This window comes from Miniopterus schreibersii (genome assembly GCF_964146895.1).
Source record: "Miniopterus schreibersii genome assembly, chromosome: 2".
Lineage (NCBI taxonomy): Eukaryota > Metazoa > Chordata > Mammalia > Chiroptera > Miniopteridae > Miniopterus > Miniopterus schreibersii.
This window is the reverse complement of record NC_138102.1, coordinates 70,823,602-70,851,584: the sequence shown is the minus strand read 5'-3', so window position 1 is coordinate 70,851,584 and position 27,983 is coordinate 70,823,602. Positions and strand designations below refer to the sequence as shown.

General features: G+C 36.8%; 1 protein-coding gene across 1 annotated transcript in view; it reads left to right on the top strand.

Moving 5' to 3' along the window:
- VWA8 (von Willebrand factor A domain containing 8) overlaps nt 1-27,983 on the top strand; it is a 331,062-nt gene that overhangs the window by 94,230 nt on the left and 208,849 nt on the right. The window contains exons 13-17 of the mRNA XM_081127980.1: nt 9,228-9,388; nt 11,296-11,409; nt 19,586-19,754; nt 21,876-21,953; nt 27,135-27,250. Of these exons, the coding sequence (XP_080984106.1) occupies nt 9,228-9,388; nt 11,296-11,409; nt 19,586-19,754; nt 21,876-21,953; nt 27,135-27,250 (638 nt within the window). The remainder of the gene's footprint in view (nt 1-9,227; nt 9,389-11,295; nt 11,410-19,585; nt 19,755-21,875; nt 21,954-27,134; nt 27,251-27,983) is intronic.

Genomic DNA, 27,983 nt, shown 5'->3' with positions numbered 1-27,983 from the left:
TGTAATCCTGGTTTGGTCGTAATGAACTCCTTTAGCTTTTTTTGGGGGGAGGTGGATCTGGGAAGCCCTTCCTTTCTTCCTCCCTCCCTCCCTTCCTTCCGTTAATCCTCACACAAGGATATTCTTTCCATTGTTTTTCAGAGAGAGAGGAATGGAGGGAGGGAAGGAGGATAGAGAGAGCGGTAGAGGGAGAGGGACACTGAAGTGAGACACATCAACTGGTTGCCTCCCACATGCACCCTGACTGGGGGCATATAGCGAACCCACAACCCAGCTACCTGCCCCTGACTGGTAATCAGAACCTGGGACTATTTGGTGTCCAACACTCTTACAACTGAGTCGCCCCAGCCCGGCTCTTATTTTAAATGGTAGCCTTGCTGGGTATAGTAGTCGTGCTTTTCATTACTTTGAATATCTCTTGCCAGTCCCTCTGGTCTGAAATGTTTCTATTGAGAATTCATTAACAGTGCTATAGGAGCTCCCTTGTAGGTAACTTTCTTTTTCTTGCTGCTTTAAGATTCTCTCTTTGTCTTTTCCTTTGCTATTTTAATTATGATGTGTCTTGGTGTGGGCCTTTTTGGGTTCATTTTGTTTGGTACTCTGTGTGCTTTCTGGACTTGTGTGTCATTTCCCTTCACTAGGTTAGGGAAGTTTTCAGTCATTTTTTCTTTAAATAAATTTTCAATCCCTTGTTCACTCTCCTCTCCTTCTGCTATGTGTCTGATGGAGATATTTTTATGCTTCATGTTGTCCCAAAAGTCCCTTAAACTCTTCTCATTGAAAAAAACACGTTGTTGTGGTTGCTTCGCTTGGATTTGTTCTGCTACCTTATCTTCCAAATCGCTCATTTGATTCTTTGCTTTATCCAACTTACTGTTTATCAGTATTTTTTATTTCAGATATTTTATTTTTTATTTCTGACTGGTTCTATTTTATGGTTTGTATTTTCTTTTTCATGTTGTTGTAGTTCTCACTAAGTGCCTTGAGCATCCTTATAACCATTCCTTGAACTCTATATCTGGTAAATTGCTTGCCTCTGTTTTATTTAACTCTTCTTCTGGAGATTTCTCCTGTTCTTTCATTTGTGGCATGTTTCTTTGTTTCCCAGTTTTCGCTGCCTGTTTGTGTTTTTTTTTTCTATGTATTAGGTAAATCTGCTATGACTCCAAGACATGATAAGTTCGCCTTTTGTAGTAGGTGTCCTGTGGGACCCTGTGGCACAGTCTCCTTTATCACTTGCACTGGATGCTCTGGAATGTCCCTTGTGTTGGTTATGTGGGCCCTCCTGTTTTTATTGAGTCGCTTTTGGCCCATTCATGTATGGTGTTGACCCTCAGGCTGGCTGACTTTGAGGATCAACCCTGATCATAGTGTTCAAGCTGCTGTGCAGGTCCTGGTCACATGAAGCAGAATTTGCCTCAGCAGGGTCTGTGCCTCCCAAGATCTCCCTTGGATATGCCACTTGTGAAGCTAATTAGATTCTGCTCTGATGATGTCTAAAGCTGGCCACTGGGTGTGTTGGTTCTGCAGCTTCTTGGGAGGGACTCTGGTGCAGCCAATGTCAGACGCTGCCTGTAACTGGCCCTGGGCAACCTGTTTGGAGCTACAAAATGATCCACAGTTTGTGGCTGCCTCTGCTGGACCTGAGTGTGCATGGGAAGGATCAAGCTGCACACCAAGTTTGGCTTTTACCAGCACTGGGCTCTCAGCCAGGTCAGCAAAAGTCCAAAGAAACCCCAAGATTTGCCTCTGCCTGCTTCTGCCAGCTGGCTGCCTGTTTAGATGCAGTCACTGAAAGAACCTCTAGCAATACTTAAGTTGTATGCAATAAATTCCCAGTGAGTCACCAGGTAAGGGTGAGAGGTGTTCACAAGATCTATACAGGTTTAAACTTGGTGCCAGTCTGGATCTGAGGCCACTCAGCAAGTGTCCCATGGTGTACCAAGTATATTTGCTACTCCCTGGGTTCTTTGTGGTGGGGCTGGGTCTCAAAGAGTTGTCATGGTGAGGCTAGCAGTGTTAATCAGGCCAAAACTAACCAAGATTTTGCCATGTGAAGGGAAGGCTCTATGTGTGTGAGGGAAAAATTTTTCTTATCCTAGAGTCGCACAACTGAGTCTGTTCCTGATTCTTCCAGGAGCCTGATCTCAGCATGGCAGGGTCGCTGGGAGTCATGGAGGAGTTGTTGGTCAAGCTCAGGGGAAGTGGGGGGTATGGCCGCTGAACCAGGGCTACACTGTTCAGGCTGTCCTGGGTGCTGTCTAGACCTTGACAGGGTGGAGCCACCAAGAGTGGAGAGGGTGGGATTTTGGGGAGCCTGTAAAGTGGGGCTAGCAGATCTTTCATGAGGGGGAGTTGCCAGTCAGGTTCACTGGAAAGTGGGGAGAATGGCATCTGCTCTAAAGCCACACAACTCAGTCACTGACACCCCCTAAGAGGCCCAGACCTCTATTTCCTGGCCCAGGCAGCTGACTCCTTAACAGGGCAAAAGCTCTGTAGAGTGGGTTGACAAGGAGTCCAGAGGGTGGGGCTTTTGTATTCCCCCAGATTAATGCCAAATGAGGGGAGTGCTGCACCCAAGAAAGATGGCATCTGTGGTACAGTAGAGGCACTCAGGACAGTGGGTCCCAGCAGTTGTCTTCTCTGTTTTCTCTCCAGAGCCACAAACCCTAGTCTCTCCTTGCGTGACTATAGTCCATTTTGCCCTCCCTGTACTGAGCCCAGGGTGAGTGACTGAGAACTAGATTTTGTTCATTATCTTTTTAAGAGGATGCCTATGTCCCTAGTCAACTTCCATCTTTCCTTGTTGGACAGGGTCACTGCCAATTTTTCACAACCAGATGTTATGTGGGTGCCCACCTCTTCCTGTCTCTGGTGTGCTGGGCTATGGACCTTGCTTGGGATTGAGACCCCGTGCTTCTCAGGAGGAACCTTTGCAGCGGAGATATCTCTCTGGAATCTCAGCCATGGCCTTTGGGAGCAGGGCCAGCCCTTTTTGTGTCTCCCACACTTTCTACCAGTGTCAACATTGGTTCTTCTGTAAATCCTTGGCTATAAGACTTCTTTTCAGCTTGTCTTCAGTTAGTTATTCAGGATGAATGTTCTATAATTTAGTTGCAATTCTGGTTTGGTTCTGGGAAGAGGTGAGTGTAGCTTCCACCTACTCTTCTGCCATCTTGGATCCCCTGTAGTTAACTTTAATCCGAAGAATTTTGTTCGGTGTTCATAGAATAAATCTTTAACTAGGGCAGATATCTTGAAATAGATCACACAAGTTACAATGAGAAAAGCTATAAATGATTCAAAATCAACCTTTTTCCATCAATAGCAGACTTAAAATGATAATAGTACTCTGTAACAACATAATCGTGTACATGAGGGGAACATTTATTATACAAATGACAGGTTAAAAATAGTTCTCTAAAGGAAGAACTAGAGGGAGAAGCATGGAAGTATTTACTAATAATTTTACAGTAGATGTAAAAACAAGAGGCCTTTTTGCCTGAGATCAAGCATAAATGACACTGAAGACTGTTGGCAGCATGCCTTGCATTCTGTTCACAGAGCATGCTTAAACTGTAAATAACGGCTTCATTTCTATTCCGGGACCTAAAAATTATTAACATTCTGTGTTTATGCAATATTTATATAGTATTCTGCCAATAATAGTATAGACATAATTAATCCCTTATTGCAAAGTTGAAGGATTACATCAGCTAATCTTGGTGTATTCTTTTATTCACTTAAATTCCAGATTTTCTTAGTATTTACATTACTGGTAAGATATTTTTTGGTAGCAAAACTTATTTGAGGTAAACTTGGAAAGCCTACAGAATTCCAGCTAGATTCTTGTGGGGGAAAAAATCATTAATAATACTTATTTACCCCCCCCATCAAAAAAATAGTAATGCTTATATTTTTAATTCAGAAATAAGAAAATGAAGAATCATATCTACCTAGAGTCACAATTACTGTTAACTAAAACATTTTTTTTTTTATTGTTCAAAATATTTCAGATATCCCCTTTTCTCCCCATTGACCCCTTCCACCCCGCACCCACCCTCCTCCCTAGTCCCTCACCACACCATTGTCTGTGTCCTTGGGTTATGCATGTATGCATAACTAAAGCATTTTTTAAAGCATTTTTATTTTACTCTTTTGGATATATACTTAAAGGTATTTTAACAGGAATGGTAGCTAGCTGCATTTGGGGGCATTTCGGGCAGAAGTCACTACTTTCCAACTCTTCTCAAAGAATTTGATTGAGAAACAGCAGTTGTGAAGAGTATCCTGAGAAGTGTGCAATTGGTATATTAACTCTATAATATATCCATGATTGATTAATCCAGACCAGCTCTTTCTTTGTAGAATTTCTTTTATTGAAATTTGTTGCTGTACTTGCCATAGTAATATTCTTGAGGACTGCCTGGCTCCTCTGCTTGTTAGCTGTGTGTCCTTGTTTGGGTAAACCATTTAACCTCTTTGTAGCTCAGTTTTCTCATCTACAAAATGAAGACAGTAATTGTATCTATCTCTTAGGGTTATACATGGATTACATGAGTTAATTTATGTAAAGTATTTGGCACCTAGTAAGCTCCCCATAAGTATTAGCTGCTATTATTATTGTTATTTCTATTAACTCATTAACACTTTTCTTTATATGATGCTCTGACCCATGTGGCAAATTTTTCACAATTTCATTATCAAGAATTATAGTGCTGCTGCTCTTTTGGTGTCAATGTGACACCAAGTCATTATGATTCATGTAACCTTTTTTTTGTCACTCTTTTTTTGTGTTCAATATTAGAAAGATTAGATGTGCTTTTTAGGTTCTTCTTATAATGTATTCTGTGTGTCATCTTTACCTTCCTTGGTTTTATCTTCCCTTTTTTAGTTTTCTTTATCTACTTGTTTTAAATTTTATAATATTATACATATTTATTAATAATAAAATTTATTCATACTTTTTTACAAGCCAACTTAATTACCTTTTAAAACTTTTCTGGGTTCATATATGTGGTAGAAATGTGTATTTTTTACACATTTGAGGTGATACTCTGTATACACTTTGATATCCTACTTTTGGTATAATCATTTAAATTTTCTATAAGAAAAATTATATATTCATTAGAATGTAAAATTTTACTTATAAATATTCATATTTAAAGAGAAAGGTAGCTCAAATTTCTTTATACAGTAAAATTTTACTATAATACTTTCAGTTGTCTTTCAGAATATACCTCGGAAGACTAATTCTAATCCAATTATAGCCACTAAACATACAAATGCTTTTTGCACTTATTTTATGAAACTAATGACTTATATCCAGGTTTCTAAGAGAATCTCAGAAGAAATTAGTGTTTACCATTCTAAACACTAGATACTAAAAGCCTTAAGATATATAATTGTTTTAGGGTTCAAATCTGTATTCTCTAACACATTTCATTCAGTTATGTTTCTTCTTATTTTAATGGGGTGTTTCTGTTTTCAGAAGGATTTCTTCATTGCAAATCAAGAAACTCAAAATGACATAGAATCTTAAGAGATTATATATGGGTATTTTCCAGGGATCTAAATGAAGATGAGGTGTTGAAGGTTAGACAATGGTAGCTCTAAAGGAATTAGATTTCATGTCCTGTTATGTTAAAATTTTTAAGGAAACAGAAAGAGGAAGTGGTTCAGGCTCTATGATATCATTAGCGCTATTTATATTCTCTTAAGTTCAGAGGTATCAGGGATAAGAAAATATATGCAAAAATGGAGATATTTATCTTTCTTAATTTTTATTAGTGTACTTTCAAAATGCTCAGATGGAATAAGCACACTTTCTTTTTCTAATTTTGTCTTTCCACTTTAAGGATGTGTATGTAGGTGGGAAGAATATGGAAATGATATACTTTCAACAATTCCATGATGTAATACATGTTAAAATAAATAAAGGTATCATACCAATTTCATGGTAATCAAACCCAAATATCCTATAGACAGAAACACTTGAAAATGCTTTTACTCTATTTTAAAGATTAGCTTATTATTGAAATTAATTCATATCACTGACCCATTTTAGACTATGCTGAAAAAGTTATGTTAATTAAGTGCGATTAAGTTCAGTTGTTCTGGGAAAGTTTACTTTTACTTTCCTTATACTTTCACACAATTGAAAATAACTTTCACATCACTGAAAATAATTTCTGACTATAACTAATACTGTGAAAACTGGGGCCAATTATCTCTTTAAGGAAAAGCTGGAATTTCATATTTTCTCCCAGTATAGGATCTTAATTATGAAAACCAATCACTTGTCTTAAGGGGAATGCTTTTTTTCTCTTTAGGAGGGTTTTTATTTTAATTCAGAGATATATTAGAAATGGAGAATAGCTCTTTTATTTATTTGTTTAAAAAATATATAATTGATTTTAGAGAGAGGAAGGGAGAGGGAGAGAGAGATAGAAACATCTGTGATGAGAAAGAGTCATTGACCGGCTGCCTCCTGTATGCCCCCTGCTGGGGATTGAGCCCACAACCCGGGCATGTGCCCTGACTGGGAATCGAACCATGCTCTCCTGGATCATAGGTCGATGCTCAACCGCTGAGCCATACCAGCCGGGCGAGAATAGCTCTTTTTTAAAAATGATATTATGCAGAGAGTGTAGGTGATAAAACTGAATTGAGCTAGCCTCCTAAGAAATGCCAAGTATTTTCCATTTTCTGTTTATCCCTCTGAAGAGTGTAAAGAGGGAGAATATCTCTGGTCTGTAGTTGTGGTTGGCATTAACAGCATTGAGCTCTGTTATCTGTTATTGCTTGTTGTGTAGCAACAAATTATCATTTTGTTTACTTCATTAAGTATAAGGAAGTCTTAGGTTGGGAAAGAGGAATTCTATGTATTGATTGTCTTTGTCATCATTGTTATTAGTAAATGTTTACTTACTTGAATGGAGCAAGTATTGTAGACATTGTGTGAATTAACAAGATATGAAAGTACATTGGAATCATCACCATGAAGCATTGTTTATTCATGTTGTTCACAGAATGCTGATTCAGGATGTGTTGGTATGAGAGTGAAGAATTTTCTCTGTTGAATTTTTCTTTTTTAAGTTACCAGTTGCTAACCTTAGCTCCTTAGGAGTCGGTACCTCTTATGCCAGAGTCACATTCCTCATCTCCATTCCTGTGCCCAGGCAGAAGACTCAAGAGCTGGGTTTGGGTCAGGATCATCATCTAATTTCAGCTTGAAGCTGAAATTTTCAAAATTAATACTTATCCATTTCCTTAAAAATATGGTATCAGTGGGATGCCTTCTTCATGTTACTTCCTCTCTGAATACCAAACAGGAATACTTAAAGGAAAAAAGGCCCACTGTTTCTTTTTCCCCCCCTCATTTTTTTAAAACTTTCAATTTATGCCATTTTGTTAAGCAATTTGTATATCCTCATGCAATCTTATAATTCCTATTAAAATGAAAGGGTTTAAATGCATAGGGTGAGATAAAGTTTGACTTTAACTTAATGTCTCTGTGTTTCCCACCTGGGAGGCATATCAGATATCACCTATGTAATGTTTAATAAAAAACAAGTGGTAAGCCCTACTTTGGACCTGTGGAATCTAAATCTTCAGGCTAATGAGGCCTAAGCTTATATATTTTTCAGAAGTTCCTCCAGCTCTTTCTGATATGTATCTTTGATTTAGAACCACTGTGCTAAAGTATGTTTTCTGTTTGTTTTATTCTCTAGGACAGTATGTGATGTAATTCTGTGGTGAATATTTTTCTGGAATAAGTAGTATCAAGAGGTTTTTTAAAACTTAACCATCTTTATGTTTACTCTAAAAAGATTTTATATATGTATACTAGTATATGTGTACATATATATATACACACATACATACTTGATTTTTTCATCAGTTGATTATGAAAATGACCCACAAACATTTATTTTGATTTGTGCTACTTTTCTTGCAGAGTGATCCATTTCCTGGTGTGTAGCACAGCCATGAGTGGGAATGATCTCATTCTCACCATGAACCATCTTAGTAAACACTGATGATGGTGATAAATTTAGTCTTGGCTGTTGTAACTGTCTTGGCAGCTTAGAATGACATGCTCATATAGTTTGCATAGAATTTAAAACTCATAATTGAGAAATTAAATAAAATTAATGAGTTAAGCCAAATTTTGATAATGTGCCAAAGCCAGCCCTTTGGGGCTATGGGGACTTACTGAGTTTGAATGTTATTGTTTCTTAAGTGTCTTTATGGTTTAATATAAGCCTATTCGTACTTCCTAAGTCAGTATTTTTATGATAGTGAGAACATTGGTTTTGATACATATATGTTTCCATTGTGAATATAAGCAAATTCATTAGTTTTCTATCTGCTTAAAACTTGAAGTGGGTATCACAGAATTTACAAAAGGTGAATTTTGCATTAAAATTGCTTTCTGTTTGATATAAGTGGCACTAAAATTATCTGAAGCTGATAACAGAAAAACTATTATCTTCAACATTAACACATTTAAGAAAAAATTGTTCATATTATATGGCACCAGATTTTTTTAATAGCACATAGACTTTTATATGCCACTACTATTAATAGTTTGCTTAAATCTGTTACAGTTTTTGTGCTAGCACATTATGTGAGTTAAAAAATTGCTTATAAGTGTCATATTATTGTTTGTCAATTCCCTATATCTTAGCTGATGACTGTTCTCTGCAGATTCCTTCATTTTCAAGCCCCTTTAAATATAATGAGTCACTTTGATGGTCCCTAGCATGACATTTCAGGAGAACTCGTCAACTGCAAGAAAAGGCATATTATTGATGAACATCTCTACCAGTTGAGTTTGTATGGCCTCTGATTCTTAGAAAGGAATCCATACATGTTCATCCCTTTGGGAACAAAGCTGATTGAGTTAATTCCATTGAAATCATGTGGAAACTACTGCTGTTATCTGTGTAGATATCAAATGAACATTTTAAAAGGGGAGAAATGCGAAATTAAAAGGAAAAAACCACCCCTCACCCTTGCTGTGTTATGTGGATAAGTAAGGAAGAAACCCTCAGATGGCCAAGAAAACCTCTAAATATCTTTTTCTTTGATGTGTTGGAGATCAATTCCCAGTTGTTGTATGTAATGTTCAAAGAGTGTAACTATAAAGCTAAATAAGCAGCCATCCATGTCTTAAAAATTAATTCCACATTTTTTTTGGTGGGTGGTGTTTTTGGTTTTAGGATATGACAGCACGTGATCTGCTGCAGCAGAGGTACACTCTTCCCAATGGAGACACTGCCTGGCGCTCCTCGCCCCTTGTCAATGCTGCTCTGGAGGGAAAGCTGGTCCTCTTGGATGGCATTCATCGGGTCAACGCAGGCACACTTGCCGTGTTGCAAAGGTTTGCATGTGTCGCACATGCCAAGTAAACAATAGACATGGAACTCTTATCTTTTTTAAAATGTAGATCCTTAAAAACATATTATTCTCTATCCAAGTAGAACAGCAGATCTTTAAAAATGTGTGTTTTAAGAAAACTTTTAGTAGTGATTTTGAAAGATTTTATATTTGCTTATTAATAGATGCAGCATGTCACACAGCTCAAGTTTCTACAGTTTGTTGGAGTGAGCTCCACTGTTTTCAAACTCCCTATGAATCATAGATTTACATTACTGGTTGATCTCGTTGGAATTTTTTTTGAGAGAAAATGTAGTTCCTCCTATAAAATGTGTAATAGCTGTTTTATTATGTTTTTAAGCTGAAGAGTTCACTTTGTGTTCACAAAGTTGAACATTTGTTGTTCTCATATTGCAGTTTTAGGTGGGTAAAATATCCACACATTCCTAATTAACTGGTCTTGAATTTAATGTTAAGAAAAAATTTCATGTGTGACATTCATGGAAAATATTCCCAACCTGTGTCAGTAATGATACTAATTTTTTCTAGTTGTTCCAGCTTGATTCTATCACTTTTAGACATTTGGTTTTTAACTTTGACTTATCAGGAAAGTTCAAATAAGTGGAATAATTCCCCAACTAACTATTCAAAGTTTTTTTCCATTAAAAACTTGTAGTTACTGAGTGGAATTAAAGATTCCAAAAACATTGTGTTAATCCTGATTAGATTTGAGAGCATTTAAAATTACTTTCAGTGATTTACCGTAAACAATCAATAGATTTATAATTTTTTCTCTTCTAAACAGACAAATGTAGACACAAACAAAATAACACTCCCCCTTTTATTAGCTATCTCTTGCCCATTAGGCCAAGTAGTAACAATAACAGCAGCTACCATTAATTGAGCACTTATTCTGTGCTGGGCATTATGCTAAGCCCGTATATCTCAGGTTTTCAACTTTGGAATCACCTTGTGGGCATGAAGCTTAAAAATTACTGATGCCTGAGCTCTAACCAACTTGAAATTTCAAAAGCAGATTCTAATGTGGAGCCAAGGTTGAGAACAACTGTATTAAGCACATGCCTTTCATCAACTGTTTAATTTTCACAGCACTACTATGAGGCTGATATTATAGCCCTAATTTTATAAAAGTTTAAAGAAATGGAGTAGTTCTACCCTCCGTATTCATTCTTCTAATAATGTACAGGGCTAGTTTTGAACCCAGGTCCAACTGACTCCATTGCCCATGCTCCTTACCTCTGCATTATGCAGTCTCCCTTCCCCTCAGTTCTTATCAAGTAGACCTTGTGTGGGGCAACTGTAGTGTGGGCATCAGGAGACTCCATGGTTGGTGTAAGATCTAGAACAGAACTTTTCTGTTCTGGAAGACAATGCTATTGTACTGTGGATAGTTAGGTCAACATCATAGTGGATATATGAAATAGCACTAGTTATTTGTTTATAAAGATTTTTGATATTTTAAATCCTGTAATTCCAAAGATAGAAATATTTTGATAATACAACTATTAGTTAAAAAGTTACATTGGACCCAAGGGAGCATGTGCCAGCTGCCTTGTACATTAATATGCACCTCATGGTTATCCTGAGTCACTCATTTAGCTGTTTCTTTTCATGCCCTCCTCCTTCCCCTTTCCAGCTCCTCCCTGTTCTCCTCCTCCCTGTCCACATCTAGTATCCATGACTACTGCCCTTCAGTACAGAAACCAATATTTTTGCCAACTATAATAGCATTAGCCAACTTGAAATTTTGAAAGGTGCACCTAAAATTGTTAGACTCAATTGTCAGTAATAATGGACATTATTAAAAGGTTAACTGACTGATTCTACTTCTAATAACTTCACTGTTCAAAACTGATTATTTTATTTTCTAACTTTCCTTTATCTCATTAGGTTGATCCATGATCGAGAGCTAAGCCTCTATGATGGCTCCAGGCTGCTGAGAGAAGACAGGTATATGCGTTTAAAAGAGGAGCTGCAAATATCTGATGAGCAGCTGCAGAAGAGGTAATTTTGGATACACTACACGTACTGTCAAGGCACACTTAGTGTGTCTTCTTTTTTTTATTCTTTTAAACTTAAGGTCAAGCCAAGATAACTTTGAACAGCTTAATAATTTGGTGTCCTGGGCATGCTCATAGTTATGACACCAAAGGGTTTGCTGTCATAAAACTTGAGGTTACTACCCAAGATGAATTCTGCACTCTCAGACTACTTTCACATAAGTGTTTCAACATTTTATAAGGACATGAATTTTAAGAAGGTAGTTCTTTTTCTGTTGCCCTAGCCAATTAAGTTTTTGCCCTATACCTTGTCTCTTTCAACAAATAAACAAAAAAAGTTTCATCGTTAACTCATCCTATTCCTAAGAAGTCATCAGTTATTACTGGAGTATGCCACCTGATGCAGGATTATCCTTTGTGGCTTCTTTAAACATTTTCCAGAGACATAACCACCAAATGCAATGTATAAGACTTGATGGGATCCTGGATCAGGACATAAAATGAAAACAGCTATACAAGACATGGTGGGGACAATTGGGAAAGTTTAAATATGGACCATATAAATTACATGACATTAAATGAATATTAATTTTCTTAAGTAGCATAGTAGTATTGTGGTTTTGAAGGATACTGTTCGTATTTTTAGGAGCCACATGCTGAGATATTTAAGGGATAAAGTAGAAAGATATCTACAACTTACTTCCAAATGTTTCAGGTAAAGAAAGACATACAAACACATACATACCACACGAAGAGAGAGAGATCAAGAGAGCGAGAACATAAATGTAAAATCTTAACAATTGGTGAAATCTTGGTGAAGGGTACATGGGTGTTCATATTCTATTCTTTCAAATTTTTGGTGGGCTTGAAAAATTTCAAAATAAAAAGACTGAAGGAAAATATTTCTTTCTGCTGTATACTATACTTTTCCTTAGAGGAGGTTTGGCAAATATAAGTTATTTTCTGTCTCATTACATTTTAAGGGCTATTATGACATAATTAGCGATTGCTGCTTTGGAGAATTCTTAGTCACTTAATTGGATCTTATTTAATTAAAGCTTAACTTCAATCCAAGGGGTTTGCTGTCATTAAAATTATACAAATGGTAATTGTTTATGTTTTAAGAAGAGTTTTGTTTAAAAATTGCCTTGGAATTTTTTCATAGAGAGGAAATGTTAGATGTACTCTCTCTGTATAAATTATTTTAAAATTCACTTGATGGCACAGCTATTTATGCTTCTGAAGTGCACATCATCTCATTTCTCTAGTGGTTTGATTGAGTGTTAGGGAGGCAAGTATGAAGATCCCATTGATTTCGTACCTTCAGTTTATGACATTCAGCTTTTGCATGTGACTCATTTGTCAGGGAGAATTTTTCATTTTTCAGGGAGATCAATCAAAGCAGTTGGGCAGTAACTCTCAGCAAGCCTGCCCATCAGTTTCCCTTTGGACTTCAGGAGCATTGTGTTTGTAGCCAAACATCCAGGAAATGAAAACCCTTTTCTGTGAAAAGTACTCAAGTTCTCCCTAATGGTCACAGGCAGTTTTACAAATGAAAACACTTTCAGGAACAGAGTAGCAACTGAGCATTACATTCAGGGTTTGGCTCAGAGTGGTTAGTTGTACTCCTTAAAAGTGTCACATCTTTGTCACTGTTGATTTTCAACTCTCCTGTGAATATAAACCAGCCCCCGTTCTATCTGCAGAGATCACTTTGAATAGGTGGAGATGGGTCATAGCACTGCTTGGTTTCCTTCATTTACTTTTTATTTTTATTTGAATTTTTCATTATTGTTAAACATTCATGAAACTTGAGCTGTATAGTTTTTCAGGTCTTTTAATTTAAAATATCAGTCCTGTCATCTGTTCTAGGACACTCCCATTTGACACCCTCCAGTAGCTACCACTTTCAATTCATAGCTGTTTTTTTTGGTATTTACCTCCATATCACTAAACAGGATACTTTCAGTGATGTTCCTTGATTTATTTTTCAGTGTTAGGCACTATCTAGTGACTTCCTACTATGGAAAATTAAGGTTTAGTATTCTTTCATTACACATACATACTTCCTATTCCCTATTTCTCCTAAATAGTCATGTAGCAATTTTGTTTGGAACTTTATTGAGGGTTTGCGTTTTCACAGCGTAAGAACTATACATAGCCGAGTCATTCAGTAAACTGCAGTTGTTTATCCTTCCTTGCACACATTTTGTTTTCCTAAAGTTAATACTTCCCTACATATGAAAAGTGGCAGATATATAAGTAACTAATTACAATGCAGCTTTTAAATGTTAGAATAGAGATCTGTATAGTAATGCTGTGGGAACATGGAGGAGGAAGTGACTGACCCTCTTTTCTATGTATTTGTCACTTTTCATCCAAACACTTCCCTGTTGTCTAAATCTCCTCTCAGCACATTGGGGCATCTATCAGTGCATCTCCTGTCAATTTAATTTTTCTCCCTTAGTGTATTCTGACGAGCACTAATTGGGACTTGCTGTTCTTCATACTTGTAGCTTGTATGTCATTCTAGAGCTCTCTCCCCTCCCACTTACCATTTCCTCTGGTTTCTTTTCCTGCAGCTTTCATTAGTTAGATGTCAGAATTACATTCTGACAATTTGTCAGGACTTCATTGACTTCATTCAGAGGCGAGATGTCCAACAACTGATTCTCCTCTCTGTCAGAAATGTATCTACCATTTCAAAGTCTAATTCTTTTTCTTATCAGAATCTGTTTCACCTGGTGATAATGGATTGTTGGTAAATTTGTTTACATTTTCTTGGTTAACCTTGGTTAAATTTTTTTGGCCCATTTTTGTCTTTCTGAGAATAAGTATGTACTCTTGTAGAGTTATATTGGGTTAGATTTTTCCTTTAAGCCAATTGACAGTATTTCTTTCAAGGCTGTGTTTATTAGATAGAGAGCTGGCGCTCGGCCGGGCGTGGCTCAGCAGTTGAGCGTCAACCTGGGATCCAGGCAATCGGGGTTCGATTCCTGGTCAGGGCACATGCCCGGGTTGTGAGCTCGATCAATGACTCTCTCATCATTGATGTTTCTATCTCTCTCTCTCCCTCTCCTTTCCTCTCTCTGAAATCAATAAAGATATATCAATAAAGATATATTAAAAAAAAAAAAAAAAAAAGAGAGCTGTCACCTTAACTAAAAGGACAGCATAAAAAGCAGGAGATTTATACTCAGTGAGGACATTAATTCATTTCATGTGTTGTTCTTGTAAGTAATATGGCCCATTATATAGCTTGGATTGATTTTATATGCTATTTGTATCTAATATGTTACTCTTGGCATTAGCACTGGAACTGCAAATTAGAAACTCATAACCTAAGTCTTCCAAATGATTATTTCTGATAGTCTTTAAACAAACTCAGCTATTAATGTTTGGGGATTTTGAGATAGAGAAAAAGGTCAAAGGTAATGAAGGGAAGGCAAATTTAAGAGTTTCTTTGCCTCTAGACCCAGTTTGGTAAATTTAGACATCTGTTGGGCTTTCAGGTAGGAACAATTTTTATATTTGTGTTTGGCAGGAATCCTTTAGTTACAAGTAACAAAAAAAGTTTAATTGTTGTAAAGGAACTTAATGGTATCTCATATTTTCAAAGGAAGGGCAAGGATGCAGTTGCACCTCAGGAAATAACTGGAACCTAGGACTTTAATCTTGTCAGGACTCTCTGTCTATACTTTATCTCTGTTTCTGATGCCATAACACCTGGCACATAGTAGATTACGTAGTATTTTTGAATGAGTAAGTAAATCTTAACCTAAATAAGGATAAATGCCAGGAGACTCAAAGGTAATTTTAGTTTTAGATGATCTTCTAAGATAGCAACATATCATTTATGAACCTTCTAATTAGGAACACTTTGCCTTTTAATGACATGTCTGATACCATAGAGTGTCATAATTCACAGCTAACTACCAAGCCTTTCAGCTTCATAGTGTGAAACACTATATTTGACTCTTTTGCCAAACTTCATTGTATATCATGTGGGTGATATTGTCAGTTTTAATCAATTCTACTCAAAACTCCAGTGGAAATAGTACCTTTAGAGAGTAATATTATCCCTGCTAAGAGAAAGGAGAGATAAAACTCAAACACAGGCCAAGATATTCAGAAAAAACAAAATACAGGTACATAACTGGCATTTCTCCAGAAATGGACTATATCCATTACCATTAACTATTATAACAGAACCTAATAGTTAAGTGATTAGGCAGCTAGAATATCAGGAGGACGGATATGTGTGGAGAGAATCATAAGTACTCTAAAGATTTCAGGTAAGAAAAAGTCCTCCAGATACAACAGGTAGGTTTACCAAGCCCCTGGCTGCATGATCTGTAATTTGAGAGGCCACACCATAATTTGTAAGCCAAGGAAAAGCAATTTTTAGAAATGCTTATGTGAAAAGTCTGAATGAGTGAAAACTATCAGACATTTCATTTCTCTAGGTAGAAAAAAAGTCTTATTTACAAATATGTAAGCAGGGCATAGGATGATTTGTCCAAAGAGGAAATGGTTACAACGTGAGCAGTACCTGAAAGTCTTGACGATAAGTGATCGCTCAGAATTTCTAGTAATTAATTAGTCACATAACAGAATCTGGACACAAAAAATTCTGTGATTTGAAAACTAAAAGGGAAAGTTATTCCACTTTCCACTCTGCTAAGTGGTTTGTTATAATCCAGAAATCTCTGCTTCATGGCCCAACAATAGATGTTGGATTCATCCTTAATCTCTTCTCTCCTAGTTAGAAAAGCAGTTAACATGAGAGCAAGCTAGGTGGTTAGAATTTAAGTAAAATGATGGTCATTGCTCTGGACGTATATTGCCTGTGGCTGGCTTTTTGGTACTGACTCTAGTGGAGTACCTGAGTGACCTGGCCCAATTAAAAGAAGGCAGTTTCTGAGACAGGTAGGTTAGGCAGAGAAATGTATGCTGACTGCAGAAACAGTTATCAAGCTATTGAATAACAGGATGAGAAGGACCTTTTTGTTTGCTAGGTTCTCCCCAAAGGCTTCTTTACATATAAATAGGTCATATGGAACCTGATGCTAATAGGTTCTCCAAGTCTGAAGGTTAGAGAACTGAGTACTCCTGAGGATCTGCCAACCACTTTCAGGTGGTTTGACGTACTGGTGGGTAATACAAAGGCTGAAGTGGTAAATGGGAATTAAGACACAAGCACTATTAGAATTTAAACTAAAGGATAACTTTAATTTTACTAGAATTTAACAACAAGTAACAAGTGAAGCTAAAGATATGGCTTAACTTTAGATAAATAGATACTACTCCATAAATATTAAAAATTTAAAAAGCAAAAAGATGTTACAAAAAGATTTTAAAAATAAAAATATTGGTGTCAAACCCTGGCTGGTGTGCTCAGTGGTTAGAGCATTGGCCCTTGGACAGAAGGGTCTCCAGTTCGATTTCTGGGCAAGGGCACACACCTGGGTTGCAGGTTCGGTCCCCAGCCTCTCTTGGGGCACGTGTGGGAGGCAATCAATCCATGTGTCTCTCTTCCTCCCTCCCTCCCTCTCTCCCTCTCTAAAAATCAATAGAAAAAATATACTTGAGTATTTAACCAAAATATATATATATATATATTGCAGTCAGTATGTTCATTTGGATGCTATGGATATAAATTTTTAGAGAATACTTTTCAATGTTTCTCAGCAATAAAAAGGAATGGATTATTGATATACATAACAACATGGAAAATCTCAAAATAATTATGCTGAGTGAAAGAAGCCAGACCAAAAAGAGTGCATACTGTGTGATTCCATTTGTATAAAATTCTAGAAAATACAGGCTATATAATGTAACTGTAAATAGTTCCCCTGGGGGTGTGAAGAAGGGGCAGAAGTGAGGGATTGCAAAGGAGTCTGAGGATACTTTGGGGGTCATAGAAGTTTTCATTTTTGTGATTGTGATAATGGTTTTATAGGTGTAAATAAATATAAAAAATTATCAAGCTGTACATTTTAAATATGCATTTTATTATATGTCAGTTACACCTCAAGCTATAATAAAACAAAAAAGGTTACAGTACACTCCAATCTTTTGAAAAATATGGTACATTTTTGTCAAATTTATATATTAAGGAACTTGAAAGAATAATATAGAAGTTTTCTACAAAGGCATTAATCATGAACCAGAAGAGGATTTTGTGATTGGCCTCGCATACTGGAATACTAATGTTCCACTTCAGAACCTAGAGGTTGTGCAGTTCTGTACACAGCCCCTATTTCCCCCTTTTTTCTCTGCATTATAGCAAACTGCATGGACACATTCCTTATTCGTCTTTATACCACCCATGGTCTAGTGTAATACCAGGAAAAGAGCAGACACTAAGTAAGTAAATAAATGAATTGCTGTAGTTCCTAACCGTCATTGCAAGAAACTTTTTGAAGACCTTGGATGGCAAGGACAAAACAAAGGTACATGACAGGAAATGAAAATAATGCTTCCTACTCAAAAGCAGAGCAGCTCTTCTAAATTTGGTCTTCTGTGAATTTGTGAAAGAAGGTGGATTCTCTGAATAAAAAGACAAAACCGATACATTCAATAATAAGTAATTAGACCCTTCACAGTCACAGAGTTTAGAACTGTTCTTTGTCCATAAACATATTTAGGATTGTTTCTCAGAATCAGAACCTGCTTAAGGCTCTTTGTTTTGAGAGTCAAACACAAAGACTTAGGCATAAAATCCTGGATCTACCTTGTATTTTGTTAAAAATTTGCATGACCTAATTTGCTATCAAAGAGATGCTGGAGTTTTGGGGGAGGTAGGAGAGAAAGCTCAGATCCTAAATATCTTCAAACATAAGAGTAAGAGTAATAGGGTCCAGAGAAATCTACCCAGTGTCATTATGCTTCACCACTGATTTATAATAAAAACTGAGAGATTATAAACTGTTTTCACTCACAATAAAAAATAAATAAAATATTCAATAAAAATGAAAAAACATTAGAGCATAAATAATTACAACTGAGACTAGGCCACTGATCTTTACTGCTTACCTCAGATAACCGGAAGCCTTCTCTTGGTAAAATAAATTATTGGTAATTCACTATATTCTCAAGAAAATCTCACCCCTCATCTTTGCTCTGGTCAGTGGCAGGAAGGGACATATTTAGCAATCTATAGTATTTGTACTCACCCTTTCCCCAAAGTAGTTTTTCTCATCAAAGGAGGTAGTTCTATTTTGGTCCTTACTTCCTGTGAGAAATGCAGGCATGTGGTCTGGTGTATGGCCATCGTGCTATTTCTAACTGCCATGTCCATGGTATTCTTGGTGTTTTTGCAACAAGAGAAGTTAAGTCTCTAACATTTCTTAAGCCATTTTTAAGGGTATATTAGCCATGTGATTACCTGCAAAGAATGTAAAAGCCCTCAGAAACAATCAAGGTGTGTATATGGTCTTGGTGATTAGGTCACAATAAGGAATTTCTATTCCCTTCCCCAAAAGCTACTCTTGGGAAGTCTTATCTTCTTCTTCTTCTGTGTACCTTAGAATATTTACATTTTCAGATTCCCTAGCAGAGATTTAGAAAAGAGTTCACTTTAAAAGTAATAATGTTTCCTATAAAATGACAAGAGAGTAAATTATATAAAAGTTAAATTTTCTCCACCTTTTTAAGACCTAAGTATTATTATTGCCAATCCAAATTTAAATTTAATCCAACCCCTATGATGCTTAAATTTTCTATATTTTGAAAAGTCTCCTCATCTTGAATCATACTTCTTTGTCTTTCTAAGATTGACATATAGTTGATTCCTTGCAAGATAGGAGATTTTGAGGAGATCTGAATAAAGAAAAGGGACCTATGTACTGAATATGGATTGGATGGGATTTTGTTTCAAGGGACGATGGAGAAAATTTATTGTAGGCACAGTAGCACATCCAAAGCAGTGGTTTGTGCCAGGGATGGAGTTTCATCAGGGGTTATGGTACATCTTATATTAGCCGTAGATGATTCTTTTTTTGTTTGTTTTAATCTTCGGTTCTTAGAATGTCCTGACTTTTTTCAAGGTCTGTTTTTTGGATAATAGCTTTGACTAGATTAACAGCATTATAGACTTTTCATTGCCTTCGCTTTAGCTACCACGACCTAATTTCTAATGTGAAAGGTTATGTTTTTAAATTTTTTTTCTCTTTTAGATCCATTTTTCCTGTCCACCCCTCCTTCAGAATCATCGCCTTGGCAGAGCCCCCTGTTATTGGAAGCACAACACAGCAGTGGCTGGGGCCAGAATTCTTAACCATGTTCTTTTTCCATTACATGAAACCACTTGTCAAAAGTGAAGAAATCCAAGTGATTAAGGAAATGGTAAGAGTAAGGCCAGCTCTAGCCTGCTGCCTTCAGTTTTTCTCTTTTTAAGGCACTCTTACTCCTTCTGGAGAAGAATTGGACATTTTTGGCTCTTTCTCCCTACTTACTCCCAAATGTCCTCATATAATGGTTCTTAAATGTTAACATTTTACAGAATAATCTGGAGGCCTTGCTAAAATGCAGATTGCTGAGTCAGTAGGTCTGGGATATGGTACATGAGAACTTGCGTTTCTAAAGTTCTTAGGTGATGCTGATGTTGTTGCTGCTGGTCTTGGGACCATATTTTCAGAACCATGGATGTAAGGCTGTCTCTTAGATTCTGTAGAATATACTAAAAAGTCTTGGTCCCCTAAGGACTGTAATATATCCTATCCTATACTTACCTGGCTAGTTGTCTCGTGGCTTGAAGTATATGTTATCCATTACTTCAGTGTCTGCCTTAAGCAGGCATTGTGCTTAGTATTTTCTAGAGCTGTACTATTCAATGTAGCAGCACTGGCCATAAACTTCTAAAATTTAGTTTCTCAGGCTCTGGCTGGTGTGGCTTAGTAGTCGAGCACTATCTCATGCACCAAGAGGTCACCTGTTCGATTCCCAGCCAGGGCACGTGCGTGGGTTGTGAGCTTGACTCCCAGTAGGAGCCTTCAGGAGGCAGCCAATCGATGTTTCTCTCTTTCCCTCCCCTTCCTCTCTCTCTAAAAATCAATAAAAATGTATTTTTTAAAAAATTTAGTTTCTCACTCATATTTCAAGTGGTCAATAGCTACATGGGGACTTTTGGCTGACATATTAGAAAGCATAGGTAAAGAACCTTTCTATCGTCATAGAAAGTTCTATTTGATGGTGTTCTGGATCACAAATAATTAACTTATTACATAAAAAGTTAACACTCATCTTCTTTAAAATATGAGAATGAACTTTTTAGGTCTCGTGAGCATGGTTGTGGATAAAGGCATAGGTTTTAAATACAACTTGCCGTTAAATGCCAAATTCACTACTTACTAGCTTCCGTATCTCGGGTAAATTATTCAACCATAATTTCTTTATCTGAAGATGGGATAGTACTGCTTCTTATATCACTGGGTTAATTTAAAGGGTAAATAAGATAAAGTATGTACTGAATAGAACTTAGAATTTTAAAAAGTTTCAATCACTTAAATGACCAAAGAAACCCTGAGCAGCTTACTTCTGAAATAGCTACATTCTACATGTTCTTGTAATACCTCTTTGTGTGTTTTTTAAAAATTAAGGCCTGGCCGGGTGTGGCTCAGTGGTTGAGCATCGACCTAGGATCCAAGCGATCGGGGTTCGATTCCCGATCAGGGCACATGCCCGGGTTTTGGGCTGCAGCCGATCAGTGACTCTCTCGTCATTGATGTTTCTATCTCTCTCTCTCCCTCTCCTTTCCTCTCTCTGAAATCAATAAAGATATATTTAAAAAGAAAGAAAAAAAATTAAAACTTTTAATTTCTTATTAAGTAAAATTTTTTTATAATTAATTATATTTAATTAGATTAAATTGTTATAGCTAAGGCAATCAGTGTATGTTATTTGGGCAACTATTCTTCAGAGTTCATTGATAAACTGATTATAGGCTTTGATATGCAGTTTAAAAGTTCTGAAAAAATGGACAACTTGAACATCCATCCTTTATCCAAGGATGTCTTATGTGACTTAGTAGACATAGACATAAGATAACTACTAAATGACTAAGTTTGGTTTCAGTAAGAAAATGCCTAAATTGGGGTTTAAAAATCATGCTGAAGCTAACAAAAAAGGAAATGATAGTATATGAAAGTTTTTTATAGGCATACTATTGTATATGTGTTTTTGAGTTGAGGCTCCTCTCAGTTTTATGCTAGTGATAGAACTGTAAATGAAGAAGAGTGGCTTGGTCTTAATTACCTGACTCTTAAAGAGAGAGCAGTGGGTGTGTGGGTATAGGTGTTTCCTGAGAAGATGAATAAGTAAATTTATCCATGAATTAAATGTGTAAGCTGTCATTGGGTCTTTTTAAAAATGTAATTCTAATATTATTTACTAAGTAGCCATAATTTCTGATTTATTGATCAGATATCCCAGTTCATTCTGTCTTTCCTCAATTCTCTCATAAAATAGGTCCCAAATATGCCTCAGGAAGCTTTGGACAAATTGTTATCATTTACACACAAACTCAGAGAGACACAGGATCCAACGGTAAGTCTGGATTTTCTGTTGCTGACAGGCTGCTGCTTTTGTTCTTGGAGTTTACTGCTTTAAAATCTGTTTTTTAAACTGGTGTTTTTATTCCTGTGTTATGCTTTGTTCTTTGCATATGTTTTACTCTTTCAGTGATTTTAACATTTCTTCTAGCTCCTCATGTCTGATATCATGGAAAACAATTTGAGCTCTAGAGGCATCCTTGGCACTCCTGGGGTTTGGCACTGCTTCCTCTGTCTCCTATGCTGAGTGGTCTCATCTGTTCTTATGGCTTCAAATACCACTTCTATAATAATGCCTACATCTTTAGCATCAGCTTCTGACTACTCTTTTCTGATTTATTCTTTATCTCTAATTGTATTTCCATGCTGGGATGGTATGTTGGAAAGACCTAGGGCTGTTACTGTAACTATGAGTCTCAGTGTTCTCATCTGTAAAATGGGAACAGTGCCGTGTTCCGCATAAGGATGTTGTGATGATGAGATATAGAACTAAATGATCTTTCCCCTTTATATTGACCTATTCCTTATTTAATTTCCTGACTTTGCTACTAACCTGTCTACCAAATTACCTAAATTAGAAACCTTGACATCATTGATGATTCCTTGCTTTCCGGATATTTCTACTTAACCTGAAAGCAGATCTCATCCATTTAGCATCTTGATGTCTAATCTGTGTTCTTAACTATTGTCAGTAATTATCCTAGTATTGGATTTCATAATCTTTCTCCTAGAATATTGTTATTTCCTCTTATCTGCCCTTTTCACCAATACTCTATTCCTCTTGTGGCTCTCTGTTACCTTCCTGTGGCTGTTATAACAAATTACTATAAATTGGTGGTTTATGACAAAAGAAGTTTATTTTCTCACAGTTCTGGACACCAAAGTTTGAATGCCAGCAGGGTCACATTCCCTTCGGAGCTCAAAGGAGGACTCCGGTCCTTGCCTCTTTCAGCTTCTGGTGGCTGCCGGCATTCCTTGACTTGTGGTCACATCACCTTCCATGTCAGTTCCTTTTCTGCCCCCCCTTTCATAAGGATACATAGGATTGCATTTAGTGGCAATCCAGGTAATCCAGAAAAATGTCCACATCTCAAATACCTTTAATGTTATTTGCAGAGTCAGCTGTGCCATATAAGGTAAAATTCACAGGTTCTAAGGATTAGGATGTGAATATCTTTGGGGGGATCATTTTCTAGCTTTCACGACCGACTTCATCTCCAGCTACCTCCCTCTACTCACTTTTCACCTGCCCCGTTCTCCTTGTTGCTCCTTGAACACACTAGTGCCTGCCTCAGGGCCCTTCCACTTGGTGTTTCTTCTTCCTCCATTGCTCTTCTAAGGTAGCTACAGGTTTGCTCCCTTGCCCCTTTTGGATTTGCTCAGATGTCTCCTTTTCAGTGAGGCCTTCCTGAAACACTCTTATTTAGAATCACACATCTTTCCCATTTTATTCCTTTCTCTCTGTTTTAAGGTTCTTCATAGGGCTTATTACCCTTCAACATAATACATGGTTTACTCCGTTGTTTTGTTTAATTCTCACCTGAGGACGTCCTGAGAGAGAGAGAGAGAGAGAGGGAAACATCAGTGAAAGAGAAACATCAATTGGTTGCCTTCTGCATGTCCACTGACCAGAGACTGAATCCCCCAGCCCAGGCATGTACCCTGACTGGGAATCGAACTGGCAGCACCTTGGTGCACAGGATGATGCTCAGCCAACTGAGCCACTCAGGCTGGGCTGCTTTACTCATTTTTTATTGTTCGTTTTCCTTCACTCAGATTTTAGTTCTGGGATGGCAAAGTTTTATTTGCTGTAGTCCCTTCTGTATCCCCAGCATCTAGAACTTTGCCTACTACATAGTAGATGTTCAACAAATATCTGTTAAATGGATGGGTGAATCTTTCATATTGTCCCAGGAATGATCTTTCCCAAATCCATTTCCTAAGTTCTTCCGTTCTTAAAACTATTAGGCAATGGATTCTCTTTTTCTATAGACTGAAGGACAACTTGCTAAGCATGCTTGCGGAGTTCCATCTCACCCTGGCTGCTTTTGCAGCCTCATTTCTTAAAGTTCCCTCAGCTGTATCACACTTTGCTACTTGCTGTTTTCCAAGCCCAGCACTTAACCCACATGCCTCTGCTTTAGATGATGCCTGGAATGTTCTTTCTTTCTGTCCACTTGCACTCAAGTTCCCTGTTCTGTTGGGTGTCTCTCAGCCCCCGTAGGCAGAAGTAACCTCTATATCCAGTCTGCTTTCATGACATTTGGCGCATGCTTCTCATATTGACCTATTGCAACTGCATCACAGTGTATTTTTATCTCTTAAATTAGAATTTGAACTCCTTGAGGCCAGGTTTTCATTCTTTTATTCCCATTTCCCAGTCTGGTGCCTGGCACATAGTAGATACTTAAATGTTTGATGAAGGAATGAATAAATTGATTAATTAATAGATTGTCTGTAGAGTTTCATCTCCTTGAGATCATGTTACATTTTTGTAAAAGAAATAATTCTTTAAGAGGAGTAAGAGAAAAATTATTTTTAATAATTTTGATCAGAATCTTTATATCTTTAAGCTGAAGTACTATTATTAATCATGCTAATATGAAAAATCCTTACGGTATACTCGTAAACTGCATAACCATGGTAACTAAGGGAATGTGCTAACATCCTTACTTGCTTTTTTGGAAATTTGATATTATAAATGTTAAATAAATAAGGGATTTTTCAATTAAAGTACACTCAATTTTTAACGGCGGATGTGAGAGCAGAGATAACCAAACCCTTTATTCAACACCAAAATGACTGAATGTAAAGCTTTGTTCTGATTTTTTTTATACTGGATGTTATTGCAAAGCATTTTGATGTTAAGTGAGAGAGCTGGTATTTTTCAAGTCCATGAGAAATCCTTACTGATTACTGGAGTGAAATGTGAGGCCTGAACTGTGTCATGCATGGAATGAGATTAGAATGTAGTACCCTAGAAAGTTACCATCTGGTTTAATAGGACTCTTGTCATGGGAATCTCTTGTTGGATTCATTTGTCAAACATTTTCCATGATTTAAAGTAGGAATTTTTCATGGTCCCAGGTGTTAAGGATGGGAATTGCTGAGTCATATTTAACTTCTGATACTTTCAGTCATACTGGCTGAAATAATCTTATCCTCAATTCTTTCTTTTTTCTTATAACCATTAGTTGCCAAGTCCTTTGAAATATTTGTTGATCCCTTCCCTCCATTCTTTTTGCCAGTAACCTTACTGTAGAGCTTTATCTTTTTGTAGGCAGATTCCTGTCTCAGTTCTGCTGCCAGATTAGTCTTTCTAAAATCATGTTACTATGTTGCACATAAGAAAGTCCTGCTGCCTTTAGTAACCAGACCAAACTCCTCAAAGTGTCAGTCACAGGTTATTTGGGAGCAAGGCTTCCAGCAGGACCCTCCAATAAAGCTGGTTTCCTCATGTTCTGCACGTATTTCTTTTCCTTTTCCATTCATGCCTTTGTTCATAGCATTTCTTCTTCCCACTTGAACATTTTAAGCCCCTATGCAGTTGTCAAGTGCTTCACTTATTTTGGCATTAAATTATATGCTATTTTGAATTGTAACATTTTCTTTCTTATATTTAAATATTGTCTGTATGTCTAGAATGCAAATTTGTTGGAAATAAGGATGAACCAATGTTTGCTTATAAATGAGTTATTTGAAACGTAAAATGTGTTTTTAATAGAAAAAAAAGATTTGTCGTGAATGGTGGTCATGCTCCCAACCTAGTCCCCAAAGGGTCACTTAACCCATGTCATAGCTGAAATATAAACTAATAGCAGACCAATGTTTCATAGAGTTATGGATAATGCATGAGGGAGGAGAAATTAAGTCATTCGTTCTTCCTTGGGACATACAGAAATGACCTTAAATGAAATGTCAAAACAAGCAAATATGTAGTATGTCTTCTGCATCCTCCTATTGTCCATTTTGAACCCTTTGTTAATATCATAGAGTCCCCTTCTTTGTTCCCTCAGGTGTTCAGTGCCACTATATGGCCCTCATCACTCTCTGTGACATTTCACCCTTGCCTCTTCTGCCCTCCCAAAGAGCTGGTTGCTTCAAAAGTTCTTTCCTCTGGTTTTCAATGAAAAACCTTTGTCTCCTAATGTTAGTGATCTAAGTTAGGAATTAGGCCAGTAATAATCAGATTCATTAAATTCATTCTAATGTACAGGTCACATGCTCTTCCTGTTAGGCTTTTTTTTCATTTTGAAGAGGCTGACTTTTAATAATAATTACTGGTATTTGTTATGTTCCCATATGTATTTGACCTATGCTAAGTGCTTTAGAATAATTTTCTAACTTAACCCTCACAATGACCTTAAAGATGAAGGCATTGTTATTGCCATTTTAAAGATGAGGAAACTGAGGCTTGAAGCGATTAAGAAATTTCTCAAGGTCACATAACTAATAAATGGGAGCCTGATTTGTTGGATTTCAAAGCTTATAAACTTTACCATTAATTGTGCTTCCTGCCAAGATAATTTTAAATTCAAGTTAACAAATACTTATTGGTATTTACATGTCCTAAGCTCTGCATTAGCATTTCTACTATTGGGATTTGCAGGAGTATAACAAGTAAAATTATTCTGAGAGTACAGGGGAAGGATTCTCAACCCAAGTGACAAACTGGTTGACATCTCTGTGGTTAGCAGCCTACATTGCCTATTAATTTTTTTTCTGTATTTCAAAAGCCATAGATTTACTTAAAGCTCTAAGCATTTTCAGGACATCTTAACAGTTCAGCTTTGTGTAAACAGAAAAATAATTAAAAAATAGTTAATTGTACATAAGGGCTATTAAGTCCAGTGCAACCTGTATTATGTTATAACGTTTCTCCGTTTAACCTCTACCTCCTCCAAAAACATGTATACACAGCATTTAGTACAATGAGAATACTTTCATTAAATTTAATTGATAAACACTTTTTATAGATTAAAAAAGCTATCTTTAAGAATGTTTTAATGTTAATTGGTTTCTGTTTATTTTTATTTATAATTCATTAACAGTACATATTTATTTTAAGTTTGGCCTTGTCCTTCAGGAATAATGAAGTCTGCTATGATACCCATCTAAAGGGACTTGCAGCAAGTTGAAACAAGACTCTTAACAGGCTGTCTTTGCCTTTTAATAGGCACAGTCACTGGCAGCATCACTTTCTACCAGACAGCTGCTGCGGATTTCTCGTCGTCTGTCACAGTATCCTAATGAAAATCTTCACAGTGCTGTCACTAAAGCCTGCCTTTCCAGGTAACCATATTCTGCTGTCTCACTGAATTCAAGTTTCTGCATCTTTGCTAAAAGAGTAGTGTAAGTTTAACTGATAGTCTAGGAAAAATAGTGCTCTGAATATGTACCTATCTCGGCCTTGTGTTCACTTTTCAGAACATATGTTATTTAGGCATAACAACAATTTTAAGAGGTATTTTATAGATAAGAAAACTTCTTAAGTACTTGGCTCAAGTCACATAGTGGTAAATAAAAGTGCATTTGAGCCTGGCCGGGCGTGGCTCAGCGGTTGAGTGTTGACCTAGGATCTAAGGGATCGGGGTTCGATTACCGGTCAGGGCACATGCCCGGGTTGTGGGCTCGATCCCCAGTTGGGGGCATGCAGGAGGCAGCTGATCAATGACTCTCTCATCATTGATGTTTCTATCTCTCTCTCTCCCTCGCCTTTCCTCTCTCTGAAATCAATAAAGATACATTAAAAAAAAAAAATGTTTTAAAAAAAAGTGCATTTGAGATTTGAACGCTGGGGGTTCATGTGTTTTCTGAGTTAGTGTTCTTAATCACTGCACTTAGCACCTCCCAAATTTGCATTGGAAGTTTCTGTGCTTTATAACAGTACCCTGTTGCCCAAATTTAACAAAGCGAACATCTTTTCAGTCTACACTAACATTTTTCATATCTGTTTGGAAGTGATTATAAAACATTGGCTTATAGAATTTTCTTACAGAATCACACTTGGCATGAAACTATTTTA